General features: G+C 35.1%; 1 protein-coding gene across 3 annotated transcripts in view; it reads left to right on the top strand.

Moving 5' to 3' along the window:
* The window catches only part of Tmem106b (transmembrane protein 106B), a 31,588-nt gene extending 10,052 nt beyond the window's left edge, over positions 1 to 21,536 (top strand). For all 3 annotated transcript variants that reach the window (XM_090333171.1, XM_090333172.1, XM_090333173.1), the window contains 7 exons: positions 1,511 to 1,732; positions 5,072 to 5,135; positions 9,920 to 10,079; positions 11,641 to 11,781; positions 12,152 to 12,201; positions 13,917 to 13,970; positions 14,873 to 21,536. In XM_090333171.1, coding sequence (XP_090189297.1) covers positions 1,511 to 1,732; positions 5,072 to 5,135; positions 9,920 to 10,079; positions 11,641 to 11,781; positions 12,152 to 12,201; positions 13,917 to 13,970; positions 14,873 to 15,011 — 830 coding nt within the window. In that variant the 3' untranslated portion in view covers positions 15,012 to 21,536. The remainder of the gene's footprint in view (positions 1 to 1,510; positions 1,733 to 5,071; positions 5,136 to 9,919; positions 10,080 to 11,640; positions 11,782 to 12,151; positions 12,202 to 13,916; positions 13,971 to 14,872) is intronic.

Here is a 21,536-nt window from a genome sequence, read left to right on the forward strand (position 1 = left end):
CAGGGTGAGATGCTGATAATTAACATTTCAAACCCTGAGCCACCTGTGGCTAGCAAGTGTGGGTGGACTCAGTTTTAAGCCAAATTAAGATACTGCAGTTTTATATGTCACAAATCATTTCTATATATGGACAAGGTGTAACATAAATGATTTTTTTAAATGGGAAAAGAATGGAAAATTACTCCTTACCTTTCTGCAATTTTCCTATTGTAGCTGTTTTTTTTTTAATCTTGTTGTTTATACTGTGTTTGAGTTTTTTTTTTTCTTTGTACTGTGGATGATTTATTTCGTGTACATTTGATTTAAAAGGAAATATTGGTATGCATGTCTATAATTTATACTTACAAATTTCAGATAAAGTTTTCATGTTTATAAATGTTGCTTTCTTTTTTGTGGGGTTTCTTTTTTTGGCTTTTTTTTGTTTGTTTTAGAAAATATCAGCACATTGGATGATATGACTTTTAAGTGCTTTTCATCCTTGATATAATATGACCTTCGTTGCAAGGAGTTATTTTTGCATAGGTATTGGCATTAATTGGTTTTCCTTTCTTGGCTTTCAAATTTATTTACCTTCCCTTAAGTAACTTCGGTGTTATTTCCCTAAAAATATCAGGTTAATATTCTAAATTTTGCTGTCTGATATTAGAAAAATAGTACTTAATTTTTGGAATTTTACCTGTCATCTCTTGAAACAATGAAAATTCTACATGATTTCTGAAAGTTTTTTTGTAAGTGCTCTGAAAGAAGAATAAGAATGTGAATGAATGTAAAATGATTGAAGTGCATTTTTTTAAATGACTGAAACTTCTACTTAAGAAAACTACGTGGTTATATATATATGTATATGTATATATATATATATATATATCAAACACACATACAGGCATTTAGTTATCTTCCCAAAGCAGCTTTCTCTTTTACTACTGAGGAGTTTCAAGATTAAATATGTCTATGTTTAGTAATAAGAAAACGAATGTGTGTTTCAGAGAATCTTAGAAGGAGCAGACTTTGGCTAGAGGTTAACACTTTTCTTTTTTTTTTTTTTTTTTTTTGGCCAGTCCTGGGGCTTGGACTCTGGGCCTGGCCTTGTCCATGAGCTTCTTTTGCTCTACCACTTGAGCCACAGCTCTACTTCTGGCTTTGAGTAGTTCATTAGAGATGAGAATCTCACCGAGTTTCCTTCCCCAGGTTGGATTAGAACCACGATCCTCATATTTCAGCCTCCTACATCGCTAGGATTCCAGGCAGTGAGCCACTGGCACCTGGCACGGTCATTTTTATCTCAAGTCCCCAAGGTTATCATCTCTTAATATTTTTAGAACATTTATGAAACCTAGTAAAAGGCTCACTTGTTTCAGGAAATGTTTTGGTTGAATATAATTCTAATCCCCAAAGTAGTCTGAACACTCTTAAATTTGTTCTGAATTAATTAGATTAGTATCTTTATCCCTCAGAATTTGAGAATACTTTTATTCTGCTGGTTTACTGTGAGAGTTCTCTTTTTCATTAGACATGGGAAAGTCTTTTTCTCACTTGCCTTTGCATTCAAATAAAGAAGATGGTTATGATGGAGTCATATCGAATGAAAATATGAAGACTGGATTAGTTAATAATGAAGTCCATAATGAAGATGGAAGAAATGGAGATGTCTCTCAGTTTCCATATGTGGAATTCACAGGAAGAGACAGTGTCACTTGTCCCACTTGTCAAGGAACAGGAAGAATTCCTCGGGGTATGTGTCATGATTCTCTTCATTGGCTCAAATCATATAAAACCTGTGGCTTATAGCAGCTCTGTTTAGAAGGACATTTATGTTAAAACTTTCTGTTCTTTTTTTTTTTTTTTTTGGCCAGTCCTGGGCTTGAACTCAGGACCTGAGCACTGTCCTTGGACTTTCTCAAGGCTAGAGCTCTACCACTTGAGCCTCAGCACCACTTCCAGCTTTTTTCTATATATGTGATACCAAGGAATCGAACCCGGGTCTTCGTGCATGCTAGGCAAGCACTTTAACCACTAGGCCAACTCCCGGCCCATATGTTAAAACTTTCTATCACTTATCTTCAGTCAAAAACTTACAAAGAAATATAGATTAGTTTAAGTTCCTAAAGTAGTAATGAAAATTACTTTACTATATTTAGTGTACATATTTTTCCTACATATTATAGCTAATATGTACCAAATATAGCTGATCCAACACTTGTAACTCATTATGAAAATTGTAAGTTGTGTATGCCCTAATGGGTTATTTCTTAAAGGAACTCCATGGTACTTGACGATAACCCAAGTAGGACCAAAAAAGTTCAGTTTGTGGTCAGTACAGGGGAAGTTAGAAGGAAATAATTGCTGTATGTTATTTGTAAGCTACTTTTGTTGCAGCAGTATGTAGTAAGTCAAAATAATAAAGCTATCTTGGACTGGCCTCATTTTTTGTTTGGTAAATATTGTTGCAAAGCCCCAAAGGAAGATGAGGGAGACCAGAGGCTCAGAGAGTTTGATGTAGGGAAGTTTACATTTGTATTGGTTGTGGAACATGATGGTTGTATCTTTTCAGGGAAAATAGCTATTGAAAACAGCTGTTCTCAAAGAAATTATTGTACCAGTCTTGGGGAGTGGTTACCATTTTGGTAGTCTACTTGTGTTTTTGAAGTATGAGCAGTAGGCTTATTTTGAAGCCTGGATGAGAGTCATGGAAAGTAGGTAACCCAAGGATGACTCCATAGTCAGAAACTTGGGGTAATGAAATAGCAATTTATTAAGATCAAGAAAAGAGGATATATGTATAGTCAACTCACACACACACAAACATATGTCAGGCACAAGATGAGGAGTTCAACTTCAGATATGTGTATTTTGAGTTGTCTGATGTTGAAGTAGAAAATTTCACTAAGTAGTTAGTCTAGAGATCAGGGATTTCAAGTGCTATACTTAGCCCGGAGTCATCATCACTGTATTGGTGATCCGTAAACTAGATGAGAACTGGATGAGACCCCTAGATTTATTTGTTTGAATAGAAAAGATGAGATCTCTGCATTGGAAATGGAACACTATAGCATTTCAGGGTCATTGGCTTGAGAATTGCAGCTTGAGTGGGAGAAAGAAATTCTTGTGCCTGTGATCTCCTAGAAGATAAGTGGGGAAAGTATATTGACAAGGAACGAGCTGTCAGCTGTTTGTGTTACTAGATCAGGTCATGGGAGGGCTAAGAACTGAGCATCTGATGTAATAGGTAGACCATAGGAGATTTGGAGAACAGTGTGGGTAGATTGCAAAATCGTGTGTTGAATTGTTATGATCAAATCCATTATTTTGTATTACTAATTAATGCTAATAAAAAAAGGGTGGCATGAGACCATATATTGTAGGGAGACTATAGAGCATTTAGTAAAAGGTATTTGGAGAGAAATACAGCTTTTTTTTTCCCTGTGTTTTTTTTGTTTTTGTTTTTTTTTTTAGGTTTTGGCTTTATAGAAAGAGGAAGGGGTTGGATGGTCAGGAAAGGGAATTTTCTTTTGTGGGTTGTAGGGCTTGAAATCAGGGCCTGGGTGCTGTCCCTGAGCAGTTTTTGCTCTAAAGGTTAGTGCTCTAGCCTTGAAACAAGATCTTCAGATCTCAGTCTCCTAAGTAACTCAGGTATGAGCTACTAGCACCTGGCAGGATTTGTTTTAAAATGGTATGAATAATAGTTGTATATGTATTGGTGAAAGTAATCTATGGGAGGAAATAATAATGCAAGAGATGGGACAATTATTGGAAGTATTTTTAAGTAGGCAGATGAGGATAAAATCTAGTGCATAAAAGAATGCTCCTGTTCAGAAGGATATAGGAAGACTATTTTTAGTAGTTAGAGAAGGTAAAGGGTTTGGTCACAGAAAGAGGATAATAGGTAGATACTGATAAGTCTCATTTTCCAGAATAAGAGGTCCCTGAAATAGACAATTTAATTGAACGATTACAGATTTAGGACCAGTGTGAGAAAACTTGAGTCAAATTCCTCAACAGTGGGATTAGATAGTAAATGTCTGCTGGACATTAAGTTATTTTATTATAAAATTTTAGGAGAAGAGACATAAATCATTTACATTGAACTATTGGCTATAGTAGGACAACAGAAATCAAGCAAGTTCTAGAGATAGGAGGACAGTGCATAAAGAAGGTTTGATGTTTCTTAGTTGATTTGGGAGAGACATGTGGAACGGTATTTTCCATTTTGTTGGTTTAGCTTGATGCTGTGAATTAAAATGAGCTTTTTAAAATCTTTTTACTTCGTTCCATGTTCTGTAATTTAACATAGGAGGACATGTCAGAATTCTTGTCAATATGATAGTAGGAGTTTGTAGACTTCTTTTCTCCCCTCTTCTCTCCTTACTTCCTTTCCCTGTGATGAATCAGGAGTAAAGGTTAAGGAGAATGTCCCAAGCAGAAGGGAAATATGGTATGCTTTTTGGTATTATTGTGAGTTACTTACAAATGTCAGAAGGACTAATGAGTTTCTTGAAGCTTGAGTTTTAGATGCTTAATTTTGATAATCAAGGAGGAGTAGTGTAAGAACTTCTGTGGTGATGGAAGTTTCTGGAAAGAAAGTCTGTACCTTCTGTCATCAGCAAATCAAAGTCTTGATGGTAAACAGTTAATGAACTTAAAGGGAGGCATGGTAAATTTAGATCTTCTAAAATTGTTTAGATACCTTCCAGAGGATCAAAGAATACTACCGCCATTGTTCTGTATACTGTTTTCACCAGCTACACATCTATATGGAAAATAGAAGAAATGAGATGTGAGCCAAATGATATCTTGTTCCTTTTTTTTTTGCCAGTCCTGGGCTTGGGCTCAGGGCTTGAGCACTGTCCTTGGACTTTCTCAAGGCTAGCACTCTACCACTTGAGCCTCAGCAGTACTTCCGGCTTTTTGCTATGTATGTGGTACCGAGGAATCGAACCCGGTCTTCGTGCATGCTAGGCAAGCACTCTACCATTAGGCCAAACTCCTGGCGATACCTTTTTCCTTTAAACCAGGTTATAATTGACTTTTTAGTTCATTGTGTTAATGGAAATCCGTTATCTTTCACTTTTAGGACAAGAGAACCAACTGGTGGCATTGATTCCATATAGTGATCAAAGACTGAGGCCAAGAAGAACGTAAGTGGTTATAAAAACATGGAGTATTTTGTGTCATTTTCTTTTCTAATCTATGCATAAATAGTTACAAAAAAGTTAAAAGGAAAAAAATCCGATTTTTCAGTGATGCCATTATCAGTTTTGTTTCATTGAGCAAAAATAGATTCCTAGCCACGTGCTGCTGGCTCATGCCTTTAATCCTCACTACTCAGGAGGCTGAGATCCGAGGATCACAGCTCAAAGGTAGTGCAGTAAGAAAATCCATGAGACTGATCTCTAGTCAACCACCAGGAAAATAGTAGTAAACCTATGGCTCAAAGTGGTAGAGTGCTAGCCTTGAGCAAAAGAGCAAAAAGACTCTGCCCAGGTACTGAGTTCAAGCCCATGATTGACAAAAGGACAAAAAAATAAATTAAAAAAAAGTCTTTCAACACTGAGGCAAAAAAGATTGTATACTGTATAAGAAAGGGATAGAAAATAAGACTGACATGCTTGACCACTGAGCATAGTGCAGTAAGTCATAGAATCACATATTTAGTAATCATAAAGATTTTATAAACTGTCAGACTGACCTTTTATTTTGAAATATATAAAGATGTAAAGATATAGATCTTAAGGCTGGGAATGTGGCTCAGTGGAGAGTGCTTGCCTAGCTTGCGTAAAGTTCCAGGTTCCATTCCTCAGTACCACATATACAGAGAAGGGCAGAAATGGCACTGTGGCTCAGTGGTAGAGCAAAAGAAGCTTAGGGACAGCCCCTGAGTTCAAAAGCCAGGACTGACAAAAAAAAAAAAATAGGACTAAAATCTTTATAGCATCAATGTGGAAAATTTTTCAACTATAATTTGGAATCCAAGAATGATAAAAGAAAAATAAATATGACATAGTTCAGATACAGTTTTACAAATTGAAAAAAGATATTGAAGTACAAATGGCAAACTGAGAAATAATGTCTACAAATCAATCACATGCACAACTCCAATAGGTTTTCTGTAAAAAGCTTCAATAATTTTGGGGTAGAAGTGAGGGGAAAGCCAGCTACTAAAAGAAAACAGAATAGAAGCTCTGACCAGGTAGTTCCAAAAATGAAATACAAATGATGTTAAAACTTATAAAAATGTTTTCAATCTTTCTCATAAAAGAAATGCAAATTAAAGCTACATGGAGATTGGCAAAAGTCCCAAATCTTGTATGAACAAATCCACCCCTTGCATACCAGTGACTGTAAAATTACATATGTTTTCACTCCAGGGCTCAGAAATTCTGCTTTAAAATTTTCATTTTCAGGGGCGAGGAGTATGGCCTAGTGGTAGAGTGCTTGCCCAGATTGCATGAAGCCAGAAAAAGCCAAAAGTGGTGCTGTGGATCAAGTGGTAGAGTGCTGGTCTTGAGAAAGTTTAAGGACAGTGCCCAAGCCCTGAAATCAAGCTCCAGGACTAGCCCCCTCCCCGCCAAAAAGTAATTTCACCATAGTTGTCAGGTAAATTTAAATACCTTGTAATAGATAGTGCTGCTCTGCACAGTGTTCAGATAGAATGCGAAAGAACTTTATTTCCCAACAATCTGATATTTAGAACATATTTTATATTTTATGTACACAATAGAATGCCAATCCCAAAATTATAAAACTGATTATCTTCAGTTTAGAAAGAAACTTTAAAAAGAACAGTTCAGCCTTTCATGAAGCAGTGTCACAGACTTTATTCTTTAAATAACAGAAATTGATAATCTCATGGTTCTCAAGGCTGGAAGTCCAAGATCAAGTAGAAAGTATGTTTGGCTGCTGAGATGGGCCCTATTCCTTGCTTACAGAGAGCCTTCTCTCTGTGCTCCCCACACGCCCTCCTCTGACCACACATCTCTGGAGCCTCCTCTCTTCTAAAATATTAAAACTTAACCTATCCTGGCAAACAAATAAAAAAAGGAACAGCTAAGTAACATCTATATGGGGGTTATTCGATTTTATTTTTTTTTCCATAAAAGATTAAATCTATAGGGCCAGGAGTTTGGCCTAGCAGCAGAGTGCTTGTCTACCATGCACAAAGACCTGGGTACCACATACATGGAAAAAGCTGAAAGTGGATCTGTGGCTCAAATGGTAGAGCTCTAGCCTTAAGAAAGCCTATGCTTAGGCCCTGATTTCAAACCCCAGGTCTTGCAAAAAAAATAAATAAAAATAAAGATTAAATGTGTAATACAGTAACATCTATAGTGAAATGAAAAGAAACAAATTATCCTAACTGTATATCAAGTTAGTCAGTAAATCCAGACTGAATAATCAACTTGAAAGTATATTTGGGTTGTCTAGTGAGATAGCTAAGTTGCCAAGACAATGGCAACAAATTTTAAGCTGCTCTCAACAGTTTGCATTGTTAGAAGTACTGCCAGTGTAATTTTTGAAGTTGTTATGAAGAAATAAAATATGTATATGTACATACCATTAGGGAACCAAGATTTTCAGCATAAAAGCAAATTTCAGATCAACTGGATTTTCTACTTTTGATTAAAGGTAGTATAATAGATTCTGTATAGAGACTTTGTAGCCAGCAAAAAGATAGGTGGAGATCAGATGTTAGAAGCAAGGATGAAGTGATCTAGAGGAGTTTGGGGAAGTGAAACTAAACCTCATGGTTCTAATGGACACACGACATGATCCATTTTCCAAAACCCACGGAATGCAAACTACCTAGGCAGATCCTGATGTGATTGATCTGTGAACTTCAGGGGGGAATGATGTCATGATTGTAACAACTCTCCATTTTGTAAGGGGTTTGGTGGTAGGGAGAGGCTGAGTGTGTGTGGGTGCAAGGGATATATAGAAATCTCCTGTGCTTTCCATTAGTTTTGCTGTGACTCTAAAGGGGCTCTAAATAATGACAATTAAACTTTTTTTGTGTGTTTTTTTATTGTAATTAGTAAAAGGGTTACATGATATTTGCCAGATAGAAGGTGCATTAATTCACATACATTGATACCCTTTCACATGTCTTGGTACCCATTTCCCTCCCCCCCCACACCCCCCACCCGTCTTGGTTTTCCCCCCTTCCCTATAAACTTTTTTTTTTAATTTTAAAACAAGGTAAAAATGATAGAAGAAAGACTTGATTTACTTTCCCTCCCCAAATAGCTAGAACATGGACAAATACCTGGAACCAATACATGGTATGGGATTTTCAGTGGATATCAGGCATCATAGGGTAATCATCCTTGAAAAGTGGGAAAACAAATGAAATGGTACCAGCTTGTTATCCTAGCAACAGGTTAAGACTGTACCGTAAGAAAAGGGATCTGCCGAACTTAGGAGTCTTTTTCTAAATGAGGAGCTGGAGCTGGGTGGTCTTAGTAGGAGAGGGCAAAAGCTGAAGGGAGTGCTGTTAACCTGTAGCTCAGTAGGCCAAGAATCCTGAAGCCAGGAAAGTCAGCCCAGCAAGAGCAGAAGGAACATCTGCAGAGCCCACAGGCCTGTTAAGAATTCACGAATTTGTAATAAGATGACATTGCTATAGGATCGTTTCTTTATCTTTATAATTGCGCTAAGATAATCCAAAAACTATGGTACTAATTATTTTCTCTACATAAATTTAGTTATACTACTTAATCTAAACCTATTTTAAAGTGAAAGAAGGGAATGCATTAGTGTAGATAGTATAGGTAGGAAATGGCACCAATATTACAAAACTTGGAGGGGGTTTGACTGCTGCCACTGGTATCATAAGAACATTTATCACTGGTGAATGTCTAATAAATGCCAAGATTTTTTTTTTACTTTTTTTTTTTTTTTTTTTTTTTTTCAATCTTAGGTCCTGAACTCTGGGCCTGGGCACTGTCCCTGAGCTCTTTAGTTCCAGGCTACTGCTCTGCCACTTGAGCCACAGCGCCACTTCCAGTTTTCTGATAGTTAATTGTAAATACGAGTCTCATGGACTTTGGTTTTGAACCACAGTCCTCAGATCTCAGCCTCCTGAATAGTTAGGATTACAGGATTCCTGGTGCCCAGGAATAACAACATATTTTATAAATAAACTAGCCATTTTTCTCTATTTGGAATAAAATACTACCTGGTCTGTTATTTTATTGTCCCACTAGGCTTAACAATATTTTCTATAACTGTAAACTCAGCATGCTAGGTCACTTAGAACACAGTGGATACATATATTCCCTGGGGCTGATTTACAGGACCGAAGTCATGCAGGACTCGCCTGCCAGTACATCATTTAAGTAAAAAAAAATTAGAAAATGTAAGAAAGTTACATTTCTTAAAAATGTTTTCTAGTGGTGATATATCATTTTCTAGTGATGTGTTACATCATTCTTATTTGAAAGCACTTTTCATGAGGTCTCAGTACTAGAACTCAGGTCCACAAGCTCACTCTACTTTTTCATTCATTGTTGCTATTCTACCACTTGAGTGATGCTCCACTGTCCATATGTAGTTTTGATAAGCAGTCATATTTTTACAGATTATACGCTGGTGAAAGTCATGCAAACTCATGTTCCCATGAATTCACAAGAACACCTTGAATTTTGTATTTGGGAGCTTGATCTTAAGGTGAAGCCTGGATTGGAAGCCAGTTCTGTGAATGTTCTCTCATAGACTGAAATCCATTATCCAAAAAGGCAGCATTTTAAACTTAGTAGACTAAAACCCAAGTCTTTAGTATGTGAAAATTTAGTGGAAGTATACATCTGTTTCTTTGCTGGTATAAGATGTGGTAGAAAATTCATATTGAAAATATCTTCTCTGATTGTTAGTTATGTACTTTTTAATACATATATTTAACTTAATATACTCTTTTCCTTTTCAGAAAGCTGTATGTGATGGCATCTGTGTTTGTCTGTCTGCTCCTTTCTGGACTGGCTGTATTTTTCCTTTTCCCTCGTTCTATTGATGTGAAATACATTGGAGTGAAGTCAGCATATGTCAGTTATGATGTGGAAAAGCGAATAATATATTTAAATATCACAGTAAGTCTAGCTTTACAACTTTACGGTGAATGTTTTACGACCTTGTTGTTCTGTTGAGTAGCACCTGGTCCCTGTTGAGAGGATGCTCTTTATGTGGCCCTGGCTGTTTGGCTTCCCTGTCTACCATTTCTGTTCTGCTGGCAGCATTACATACTGTCAATTCTGTGTGTACAGAATAATTTCATATTTCATGTCTTTAAGAAGACAAAATAGGCTAACCCATTTCTAAGAAAAGAATGTTACCATCGATTTACTTTTCAACATTGAAGTCCCAAAGCTCTTAGCAACATTTTAACATAGTTGATTCAGTAGATGTCATAAATGTAACACTTTTGCTTCTTTGGAGTCCAATTCTTCCATCTTTACCAGATCTTTTCTTTGTCATGTTGAAAGATGAAGCACAAATGACGTAGTTTCTCAGTTGTAAACTGGTATATATGAAAGTGCCTTCTCTGATTTCTGGGGATTGTGCAGCCCCCCCCCCCCCACATCCTACAAACAAAATCTTCTAAGAAAGTCTTCTACTTCCTCTTCATATGTTAGCATTAGCGCATTAGAATCAGTTTTAGGAAAAGGGACTTCGTGTGTGTGTGTGTTTGTGTGTATGTATGTATATGTGTGCATGTACATACCTACATGTGCTAACATTTTAGCTGAAATAATACTGTTCTCCCAAATTAAATCATTTTTATGGTATTTTACATGACCACTTGATAACTCACTTTTTAATAGATGATTTTATTTTACTACTATCATTTATTTAGGAAATGTCTTTATGTTTAAAGTTTCTGTTATTTCAGACTATTTTTGAGCATAAACTTTCTGAAAATAAATTTCCAGATTCATGATCATAGATAGCTTAAGGCCATGGTAATAAAGCATATTGTTTTACAACTGATTATCCTGGTTCTTTTTTAAGTTTTAAGTTAAATAGATTGTCCTTGCTCCCAGTGACAAAATATCTGACCTTTATTACTAAATTTCCCTTCAGCCTGTCTTACTTTACCTTTTATAGGTTTCATTTGTTTCATTTGGGGGACATTTTTGAAGGATACTGGGGTTTGAATTCAGTCAGAGCCTTGCACTTGCTAGACAGGTACTCTACCTCTGAGCCACACCTCCATTGCCTTTTTGGGGGTGGTTACTTCAGAGATAGGGTCTGCCTTCGTTGCCCAGGTTTGCAGTTGAACCACAACCTAGCTGTTTTAAGCTCTGCTCTGTCTGGTATGATAGGTACGTGCCACCACACCCAGCTTCTCTCAACAGAGAAGCATCTTTTGGATTTCAGTGCAGAGCTGACCTAGATCTGCCATCCTGTCAATCTTAACCTCCTGCAAATCTAAGATGACAAGGGTGTGCAAGGGTTCCCAGTGAACTTTTCTTCCTCGGCTGGCCTCAAACTGCAGTCCATGCATTCTCAGACCTCTAGGTAGCTAAGATTACAAGCTTGAGCCACTGATGCTTGGACTTTGTTTTTCTAGCTATGATAATCTAGATGAATGTCTAGATGTATAAATATGTTACTTTCAAGTAATCTGTGTTTTCTGCCTTTCTTTTTCAGAATACACTAAATATAACAAACAATAATTACTATTCAGTTGAAGTTGAAAATATCACTGCACAAGTTCAGTTTTCAAAAACAGTTATTGGAAAGGCACGCTTAAACAACATTACCAATATTGGCCCACTAGATATGAAACAGGTAAGCCTCTGCTAATAGGTTGTCCTGTGTGTCATCTCACTTGAGGAAGGAGGGATGCTTTCTCAAACACTTGACTTTCAGCTATGTCCCATACATGTATAAGAGTAAATTTCAGAATCACCCTCCTAAAAGAAGAGATGTCTAGTTCTTTAAAGTTTTGACAGATAATTGCACTATTTGGCATTTTAGTGTTATTTGCCATTGATTTTCTAGTAGCATTGATTAGCAATACAAGGAAGGATTTCCTCATGAGTGCAGTGTGTTGTAATCAGTGGCCAGCTGTTCTCCTTCCTCCCTCCTTTCCTAAGATAATTTTAAAAGATTTCATTTGTTCTCTTTCTCCCTTGATTTTATTTCTTTTGCCTTTCAGATTGATTATACAGTACCTACTGTGATTGCAGAAGAAATGAGCTATATGTAGTAAGTGTGGATTTTTTTCAGATTTTATTTGCTGGTTTATAATAATGAATGTAAGAGAATTTTTCCCCTTCTTAATTGTCATAACCCTATTAATTAAAAAAATGACCACATAGTTGAATTTTCCTTCTGGCTGCTGCTGATCTTCGTATTTCTCTTCTTGCCACTGTCTTAACAAAAAGACATGTATGTACAATAGACCCTTGATATCTGTGGGTAATGGGTCCTAGGAGACCACCAGTGAGGTACCCACAGATGCTCAGGATGCAGCCATGACTTACAGAGCCTTGGTGCATTATCCCCAATACTACTAACAATAAGTCAGGCTTATTATACCTTCCTGTACATGTAAAATATACTATAGTATAGTAAAATATAATAATTTCTATATAACTATGTATACTGTATATATAACACAATAATGTTATAATTTGAAGTATATAGTATATATATGCTACAGTATATACATAGTATATATATACATGCTAGTTACTATGTAGACTACATGTATAGTATATAGTATAAATACTGTATATACATCATATATACATATGCAGTGTATATATATAGTATAAATAATTTATGTGTATAGTATATAATATATTCATGTATAGTATACACTATACATAGTATGGTATATATATTATATATATATATATATAATTGGGTCCAAATAATTATTAACTCTTGTTAAGTAAAAATTATTAAAATTTTCATCTTCAGACATTAACATGAATATGGAATTTCTCTTTACTGAAATTTCAAAAGGCAGGGAAATCTATGCATTGAATTCTCAAGCCTATAAACCCAGCTACTGACAAGGCTGCTAAGGATCCCAGTTTGAAGCCATGCTGAGCCAACAAATCCAAGAGACTTATCTCCATTTAATCAGAAAAACTAATTTGGTTCAAGTGGTAGAGCACCAGCCTTGAGCATAAAGGCAAAGGATCTTGAGTTCATGCCCTAGTACCCCCCCACACACATATGCATGTAATGGTGATGAAATAAGTAACTTTTTTGTACTGGAATTTTAACTCAAGGCCTTGTGTTTGCTAAGCAGGCCACACTTCCAGCACATTTTTTGCTCAGGATGACTTTTTGGGTCTCACAGTTTTACCCAGGGCTGGCCTGTACCACCATCTTTCTACCTAAGGCCCCTTGCATTCCTGTGCACTTCTTATGAATTCCTGTCTCATGCCACCATGTCTGGCTTATTGATTGAGATGTGAACTCTTCTAACTTTTTACCCTGATATGTCATTCCTGGTATCTATATTCCAAGTAGTGGGGATTATAGGTTTGAGCCACCATGCCCAAATAAATATGTAAGTAACATAGTACATAGTAAAAAAAACTCTACAACTGTACCCACACTGTTATGAATGCATACATCATTTTGGAAGTCTTAAATAATCTGTTATTATTTGAAGTCCAGCAAATGTTTGAACAGTGAATATGATATATATACATATATATGTATATATGTATATATATATATATAAATGTGTGAGGATATATGTGTGTATCCTCAATAGTATATTGTCAGTCATGTGCCTACATTTCCAGATGTCTGCAGTAGGATTACTTGAGCCCATTAGCAATGTATGGAGACCTCCTCTAAAAAAAGTGTACAAATAGTCTCTATTACCTTTAATGTAGAAGAGTTTTAATTTTATAATTACTTACCTATATTCATTCACATCCTAATTTTTTTAACAGTGACTTCTGTACATTGATATCCATCAAAGTGCATAACATAGTACTCATGATGCAGTAAGTATGGACTCTTTTGAACATATATTTCTTTTTAAAGATTTATGTTTTTAACTTTCTTTTGTAGCCTAACATATGCCATCTTAAGCCTTACTAGAGTGCAGTGTAGCTGAGAAGCAAATGATTAGGGAAGGTATTTGGAAAATGTTTGCTCAGATAAGTAGTAAAGGATCACATGCTGGATATAGAGGAGCTCAGAAAATGCAGAGGTTAGAGAGAGCCTAAGACCTAGTTCCATTCCTTCCTGTCCTGGATTGTGGGGAGGTATATGAGCCAATAAAACCTGGTTGGTAGAGCATGTCCTGGGTTGGGAAGGAGAGGGGGTCATGTGGCTTGAACTCCGCCTGGACACTGTCCTTGAGTTCTTCAGCTTAAGGCTACTACCTTATCCCTGGGCCTGGGCGTTGTCACTGAGCTCTTCAGCTCAGGGCTACTGCCCTGCCCTTGAGCCAAGCCCCACTTCCTGTTTTCTATAGGTTAATTGGAGATAAGAGTCTCAGGTCCTTTTGTGCCCTGGCTGGCTTTGAACCTTGATCCGCAGATCTCAGCCTCTTGAATAGCTAGGATTACAGGCATGAGCCACCGCGCCCAGCTGTGTATAATTATTTTTAAGCATGTAATGAACTACTCCACCTTTAAACTAAAGATATTTTTTTAGTGTTTATTGTGTTTAATAATATGGGTAGGGTTTAGTCCACCATCATTTTTGTGTCTATTAGAAAAATATTTCCTAAGACATCTATATCTATAATATTATCATGAATACCAAATAATTGATCATTAATCATAACTAATAATTCTATTTTATAAGAAATCTAAATAGTACATCGGTAATGACCTGTGCTGTATTAATGAGAATTAAGTTGGTATTTATATCAAATAATCTCTAATCTCTTTTTTAGAGTTACTGTGACAACAACATACTTTGGCCACTCTGAGCAAATATCCCAGGAGAGGTACCAGTATGTGGACTGTGGAAGGAACACCACCTACCAGCTGGGGCAGTCAGAATATCTGAATGTCCTTCAGCCAGAACAGTGATGGCGGAGGGAGGTGCCATTAGACGAGGTGGTACTTTCTGATCTCTTGAGGTACTTTCTGATAGCAGATCTTAAACTGAACAGCCTAAAGTTTACGCCTCTATTGTAAGAGTTCAGCTAAGAGAAAGTGAACATGCAATTATTGCAACCCTCCACTCTGTGCTGATATGTTTGTACCACACAATATTTTACTGGAGCATAAATTATTGATTGGTTTGTACCCTGTGGCCCTAAAAAAAGAAAAAACAGATTTTTTTTTCCTGTAAAAGTCATGCAAATAATTCCTAGCTCTAAGAGAGTATAATTTTGGTGACAAAAATAATTTGAGAAACATAATTTCTGGATGTTTTTATATAGAAAATTACCAAGAACCTATTATTCATGAAGAACTTTTTTTTAAGGTAATCTTTCTTCCTGTTTTATATATTGCAATTGTTGCATATGATAACATTTCATACACGTAATACTTTAGCTGTTAGCTAAACATTTTTAATTTGTTGAAATTCCACTCATTTGCATGTTTTTGGCTTCTTTCAAGGTGGTGACTACATCACTTACCAACCAGAATACTCTTTGTAAAATCTTTTACCTAAAACTTCAAAAATTTCTGTTTCACATGTCTTTCCATGTTATATAGCTTTGCGAATTGTTGTACAGCAAAGCCCTTTAGTGTACAGTACTGTAAATAAACTGCATGCCTTTATACAGCTTTGATAAATGTCAAATAAAGCGGTACACATTCAAAATTTAAAGTAAGTTGCATATAAAAATAAATAAAATAGGAAAATGAAATTCAGAAATCCATAAAGTATGAAAAGATTCTAATTATATCTTGGAGCTGGCATAAAATATATTTGAAATAAAACACTAAAATGTTTTGCTTTTTTATGTTGTTTTTCATACTAAGAAATGGTAGGTACACTTACTGTTTATTCAGATAGACTAGATAATCATTCATCGCTTTTGTGTGTATTGGAAGGTAGACTATTCAAGAAATCCTGTCATTAAATGATGAAACCTACATTGTGATTTAAAAAATGTATTCACTTTGTACATTATATGACAGGATCCCTCTGTTACATTTTTAAAGTTTTCTACTTTAGTTTTTAATTTTACTTAAAGTTGTTTGCACCTATAAATTTTGACTTACTCACTTGGTTGTTTTATGTTTTCAGTATTATTTTCTACTAGGTCTTTTTCCTTTCTCAATTACTAAGTTCTAAGGCTCTCTTAAATACATTAATACTAAGTCCAAGAGCTAATAAGTATGATAGCAAAAAAGCAAAAAAAATCAAACCAAAGCGCTAACCAATAAATAAGTTGTTAGCTTATCTCTTCTCTTTTGTTTCCCTAGTGTCAAGAGTCAGATTTTTTTCTTCCCCATCCCAAGTGCCTAACTCAGTTCTAGAAATAGCCTGTTTAAAATTATGATTCTTGAGAAAATAAACATAAACTTTTATTCTGCCTTTAAACAGGTATGCCCTTAGCTTTCATATTGATTATTCTCATGCATTCCAGAATGAGCATTTTAAATGAGTGGAATGTGCTTTCTTTATTTCTTTTCTGTTTTTGTTTATATTTACCCTTCATCCACAGCCAAGTTCACTCTCCTCACTCTTTAAATTCATAAAGACCTTCTAGTCAAACATAAACTTTATTTTTATTTTTCTTCTGCCATCTTTTCTGGCCACTCCTAATTTCTTTGAAAATATGCACTTTTTGATGTACTGATTCTACTTACATTTTTCTATCCTTTCTTCTTTTCCTTTCTTTTCTTTTCCCCTCCTTCTGTACCTCCATATTTCCTTCCTTCCATTTTTTTTCTCAGAATTGAACAGAAGCTTTGTGCATGCTAAGCAACCACTCTACCATTTATGCCAATACTTTTTTGTTGGTGTTCTGTTTTTGAGGTAAAGTTTTACTAACTTTGCCCAGAATGGCTTTGAACTCCCCCTTCTGAGTACCTAGAATTATAGGCACTTGTCACCTTACCAAGCTTTTCAAGTCAATTAAATTTCATTTTTCCTCATTCTTTTATTTTGACATGATTAATGTCTATCTCTGGACGGGATTGTTTTTGTCTCAAAATGTCTACTTCTATTACTTTGAAAGTCATGGTATAATATATAGTAGAACTGTAAAATTTTCCATGCCTGACCTGGCACATGTGCAGGTTCATGTTTGTTTAATGAACTAGATTATTTCAGTGATTCTATGTGGGAAAATGAAAAACTGTTAGAGAAAATAATTTTTCTTCTTGCCAATCCTGGGGCTTGAACTCTAAGCCCGAGTGCTGTCTCCGAGTGCCTTTTGCTCAAGGCTAACACTCTATCACTGGAGCCACAGCACCACTTCCAGCTTTTTCTAAGTAGTTTATTGTAGATAAGAGTCTCAGTGACTTTCCTGCCCCAACTGGCTTTGAACGGCAATTCTCAGATCTCAGCCACCTGAGTAGCTAAGATTACAGGCATGAGCCACAGCTTCTGACACAGAAATCTTAAACTGATTATTTTCTCACCCTATCTTTATGCTACAATTATATCTAAATCAGCATACATTTCTTCAAAACTATACTATACTTTAACTATACTTCGTCTGATAAATCAATTTTTATATTCTTGCTCAGTATATTTTAACCATGAAATATTATATAGTGTAAATTAAACAGATTTGTGTGATGCTTTATGACTCACACATCCTCTGAGATTATAGACATTGTATCTCCTGCACACAGGAAATGGAGGAACATTTGCTCTTTGTCACTTAGTTGTTTTTTATTTATTTGTTTGTTTGTCTAGCCCTGGGGCTTGAATTCAGGGCCTCTGCACTGTCCTTGGGCCTTCCTCAAGGCTAGAGCTCTGCTACTTGTGCCACGGACACTTCTGGCTTTTTTGATGTATATGGTACTGAGGAATCGAACCCGGGTCTTCGTGCATGCTAGGCAGGCACATTACCACTAGGACAAATTCCTAGCCCCTACTTCATTTTTGCTCTCTTTTTTTTTTTTCATTCTTTAAATTGAAAACAGTGTTATCTAGTTTTAGTGAAGCTTGAATCACAAACATATTAGAATTTAAAACAAGTAAAAGAACGATAGAAGAGAACTAAAGATTTCCTGGGACTACTTTCGGAGAGGAAAGAAAACTATCAGAATAAGCCCGGATCAAAACAGGCTAGAAATACATAGACTATGGAAATGAATTTTTGGAGATACAAATGTATAACCACTAAAAAATAAAATCTGGAAAGAATGTCTAAGGTTTTTCATTTTTCTTAGATGCCAATGTAGTTTCTTATATGAAGATAGGATAGATCTTAATATATTTTTATAAGTACATACATTATGCAGGGACATAGCAAAGATAAATTTTTCCTAATGTTTTCAGGAATAAATTTCCCTTAAAAGCCTCATCATTTTGATTGAACAGAAAAGCTCTTTGTCTTGATAGTATGTGTCTAACTCATTGTCTGTTTTATGAGTTCTTGAGACCTTGCGTGACTTCTCTAAGGAGGAAGAAAGGACCCTCTTCTAGAAGTAGAAGGGAGGATATAGAGGCATTGAAGACTTGCTTCAGAACGCATATTTATTAATAAATAGTTTAACCAGGGCCAGATATTGTTTCTGTCTCCTTCATCAATGGGCAGTCAATGAAAATTGTCATAATGCAATAAATATTAGAGGAAGAATTCTCATAATAGTAATGATCTAAATCGTGAAAATAGAATAAGATTTTGTGATTGGAAATATTTTAAAGAACATGTAAGGAATATTTTTTAGTATAATCCTATGTATTTTTGTTAAGATTTAGAGCTTTTTAAGAACAGTGCCCCAAGGTCTATTTCCAGTACTGCAAAAAGAAAAAAGAAAAACAGAAAAGATTTACTGCTTCTTGATCATTTGAATAAAAATAAGACTGATGTGTTATCACAGTATTTATAAATAAGGCAGATTGTTATATTTGAGATTTGAAATGAAAGATGAAAATATTAGCTATTAGGTACCAGATAAATGTAATTGCTAATCTATCATTTTTATTGTGTAAACGTTTAAATGACTTTTGTTTTATTTATGTACAATTTCTATGCCCTTTTTGTTTGCAAATGCTTATGAGGTAATTATTCTTTCTAAAGATTTACAAGAAGAAAGCATAACTCACTTCCAGTCTCCAGATTGGTAGTTTGTAAATGACATAGTGCAGTATAGAAACAGGGAGAGAACGGATGGCAAAACACAGTAAGGTCACATGTATCAAGAGACTGACAACTTGAGTCTGATGAATCTTTTGTGGTTCTGAGCCATATTACTGAAGTGTAGTTCCGGATGTCTAATTGGAGAACGTATCACTAAGTGGACTGTTTCTTAATATTTTTTCCACTACTCCGAAGTAGTTCTTCAGAGAGTAATTCTTTCTTGTAAAAACTATTTTATCTAAACCAAGAACATGAGTCTAGCTAAGGGACTACCTAGGAGAGAAGAGCCAAGTGGGAAAGGAAAAAGAATAATAGAGGGTCAATAATAGACACATATAATCAAAACTTTTGTTTGCAGTTATGAGAAATGAAGAGGAAATCTGTTGAAAAAAGTTTTGGGCATAGGGGAAGGAGACATGAGGAGTGTGTGAGATTGATGGCAACATATTTTAAACATGTATGAGAATATCTCAATGGGATTTCCATATAACTAACATAAACTGATAAAAATGTCAGTGTAATAAATGAAATGACTTTCAACTAGATGCTTTTTAAATGATTGACATTATTAAATTTTAAAATGCATACTAGGGTTTGCTAAACAGTATAATCTCACAGTCCTGTGACTGCTTTATTGCTGTGTTACAAGTAAAGACTTCTAGTTTACAACATCTAGAAACAGCAGCTACTGCCTCAAACACAACCAAGAATCCAAGAATAATTAGTTTTATTTCTCTAATTTCTATGTAAAGTTAGAGTTTTTAATGAGATACTTACTTTAATTGATTTTATTTTAAGGAAAAATATATTTGAATAGGGAGGTAAATAAATAAAAGACTATTAAGCATTATTTCTTTATTTTTTTTACATTAAACCAATATATTTGTGTTATTCTTACATCAAAATATTTTATGTCCCCTATATTTCTATCACACTAAAAATTTTCACTTATCAGTGGACTTCTTAATAGAACTAGCATTTGAGTATCTTTGTCCTTTTTTAGAAACAGATTTGCCTGAGAAAGAAAGGGAAGGGATGACATTCTCCAAAAATAAATATACTCTTTTTTTGGGGGGGGGCGGATCTGGGGCTTGGTCTCGGCCTGGGTGCTACCCTAAGCTCTTCAGCTCAAGGCTACTGACCTACTCTTGACCCACAGCCCCCACTTCCCATTTTCTAGAGGTTAATTGGAGATAAGAGTCTCAGATACTTTTGTGCCCGGGCTGGCTTTGAACCTTGAACCTCAGATCTCAGCCTCCTGAGTAGCTAGGATTACAGGCGTGAGCCACAGTGCCCGACTAAGAAATGTACTGTTTACCTAATATATAACTGTAATGCCTTTGTATATCACCATTATAATAACAATAAAAATAAATTTAAAAAAAATTATAAAGAAAACAAATTTCCCAATGAAGATATGAAATTTCTCCTTAGAGAAAATCATAACTGATACAAAATCAAATGATTATTATAAGGACAAAATGGAGTTTAAACTAGTGATTATGTTTGCAGTTTATATGTGTGTTTAGCATCAGTTCTAAAATGAAGAATACATACCGTATGGTCTATTTTTGACTAAAATATTCCATAAATTAATTTTAACAAATGTATGGCAAGTTTTTCATTCATAGTTTATCTAAGGAAATTGTTGCCATCTGTTTAATTATATTAATTGAAATGTACTAAGAGAAATATTTTCAAGATATTTTGCATACTAAAAAAAGAATATATTACTACCATGCAGATTATTATAGTTCAGATTGTTCAACTTCCTCAGAATTTTAGAAGCTACAAGCCTAGGAAACATCATATGCTGTAGTTGGGTGGCACATAAATATTTATACATATGTGGGGTAAATATGTACAAACATATACATGAGATGGGGCAAATAACAAGTTTCAAAAAGATGCAAAATTTCATTATATAATGGTTGACCTTAGGCATAAAATAACAGCAAGCTATGTCTGTGTATTTTACCAGATTATACCAGTTCTTTTTAGAACTAAGATTTTAGAATTTAAGATTTTGGAAAGACATTTGACTGCTTGCTGATTACAATATTTACTTGGTCAGATATCTGAATGATGATATTATTAAATTCTAAACCTCAGCTGTAATTATGGAATACATATGTAAAAATACATTTGACACTCTTTATATAGTGATCACCATCATTGCACATTTATTGAATATACTAATTCAGTAGTTCTATAACAATTAATGACTGTTTATGTGATATTAGTAAATGGATCCAAATGTTCCAAAATGTTATTTTTAATTCAGTTATAACTGTTGTTCTTACTATTGTGTATGACCAAATAAAATTTGTAAAAA

This window comes from Megascapheus bottae, chromosome 5 (genome assembly GCF_031878675.1).
Source record: "Megascapheus bottae isolate mThoBot1 chromosome 5, mThoBot2.hap1, whole genome shotgun sequence".
In the NCBI taxonomy this organism is placed as follows: domain Eukaryota; kingdom Metazoa; phylum Chordata; class Mammalia; order Rodentia; family Geomyidae; genus Megascapheus; species Megascapheus bottae.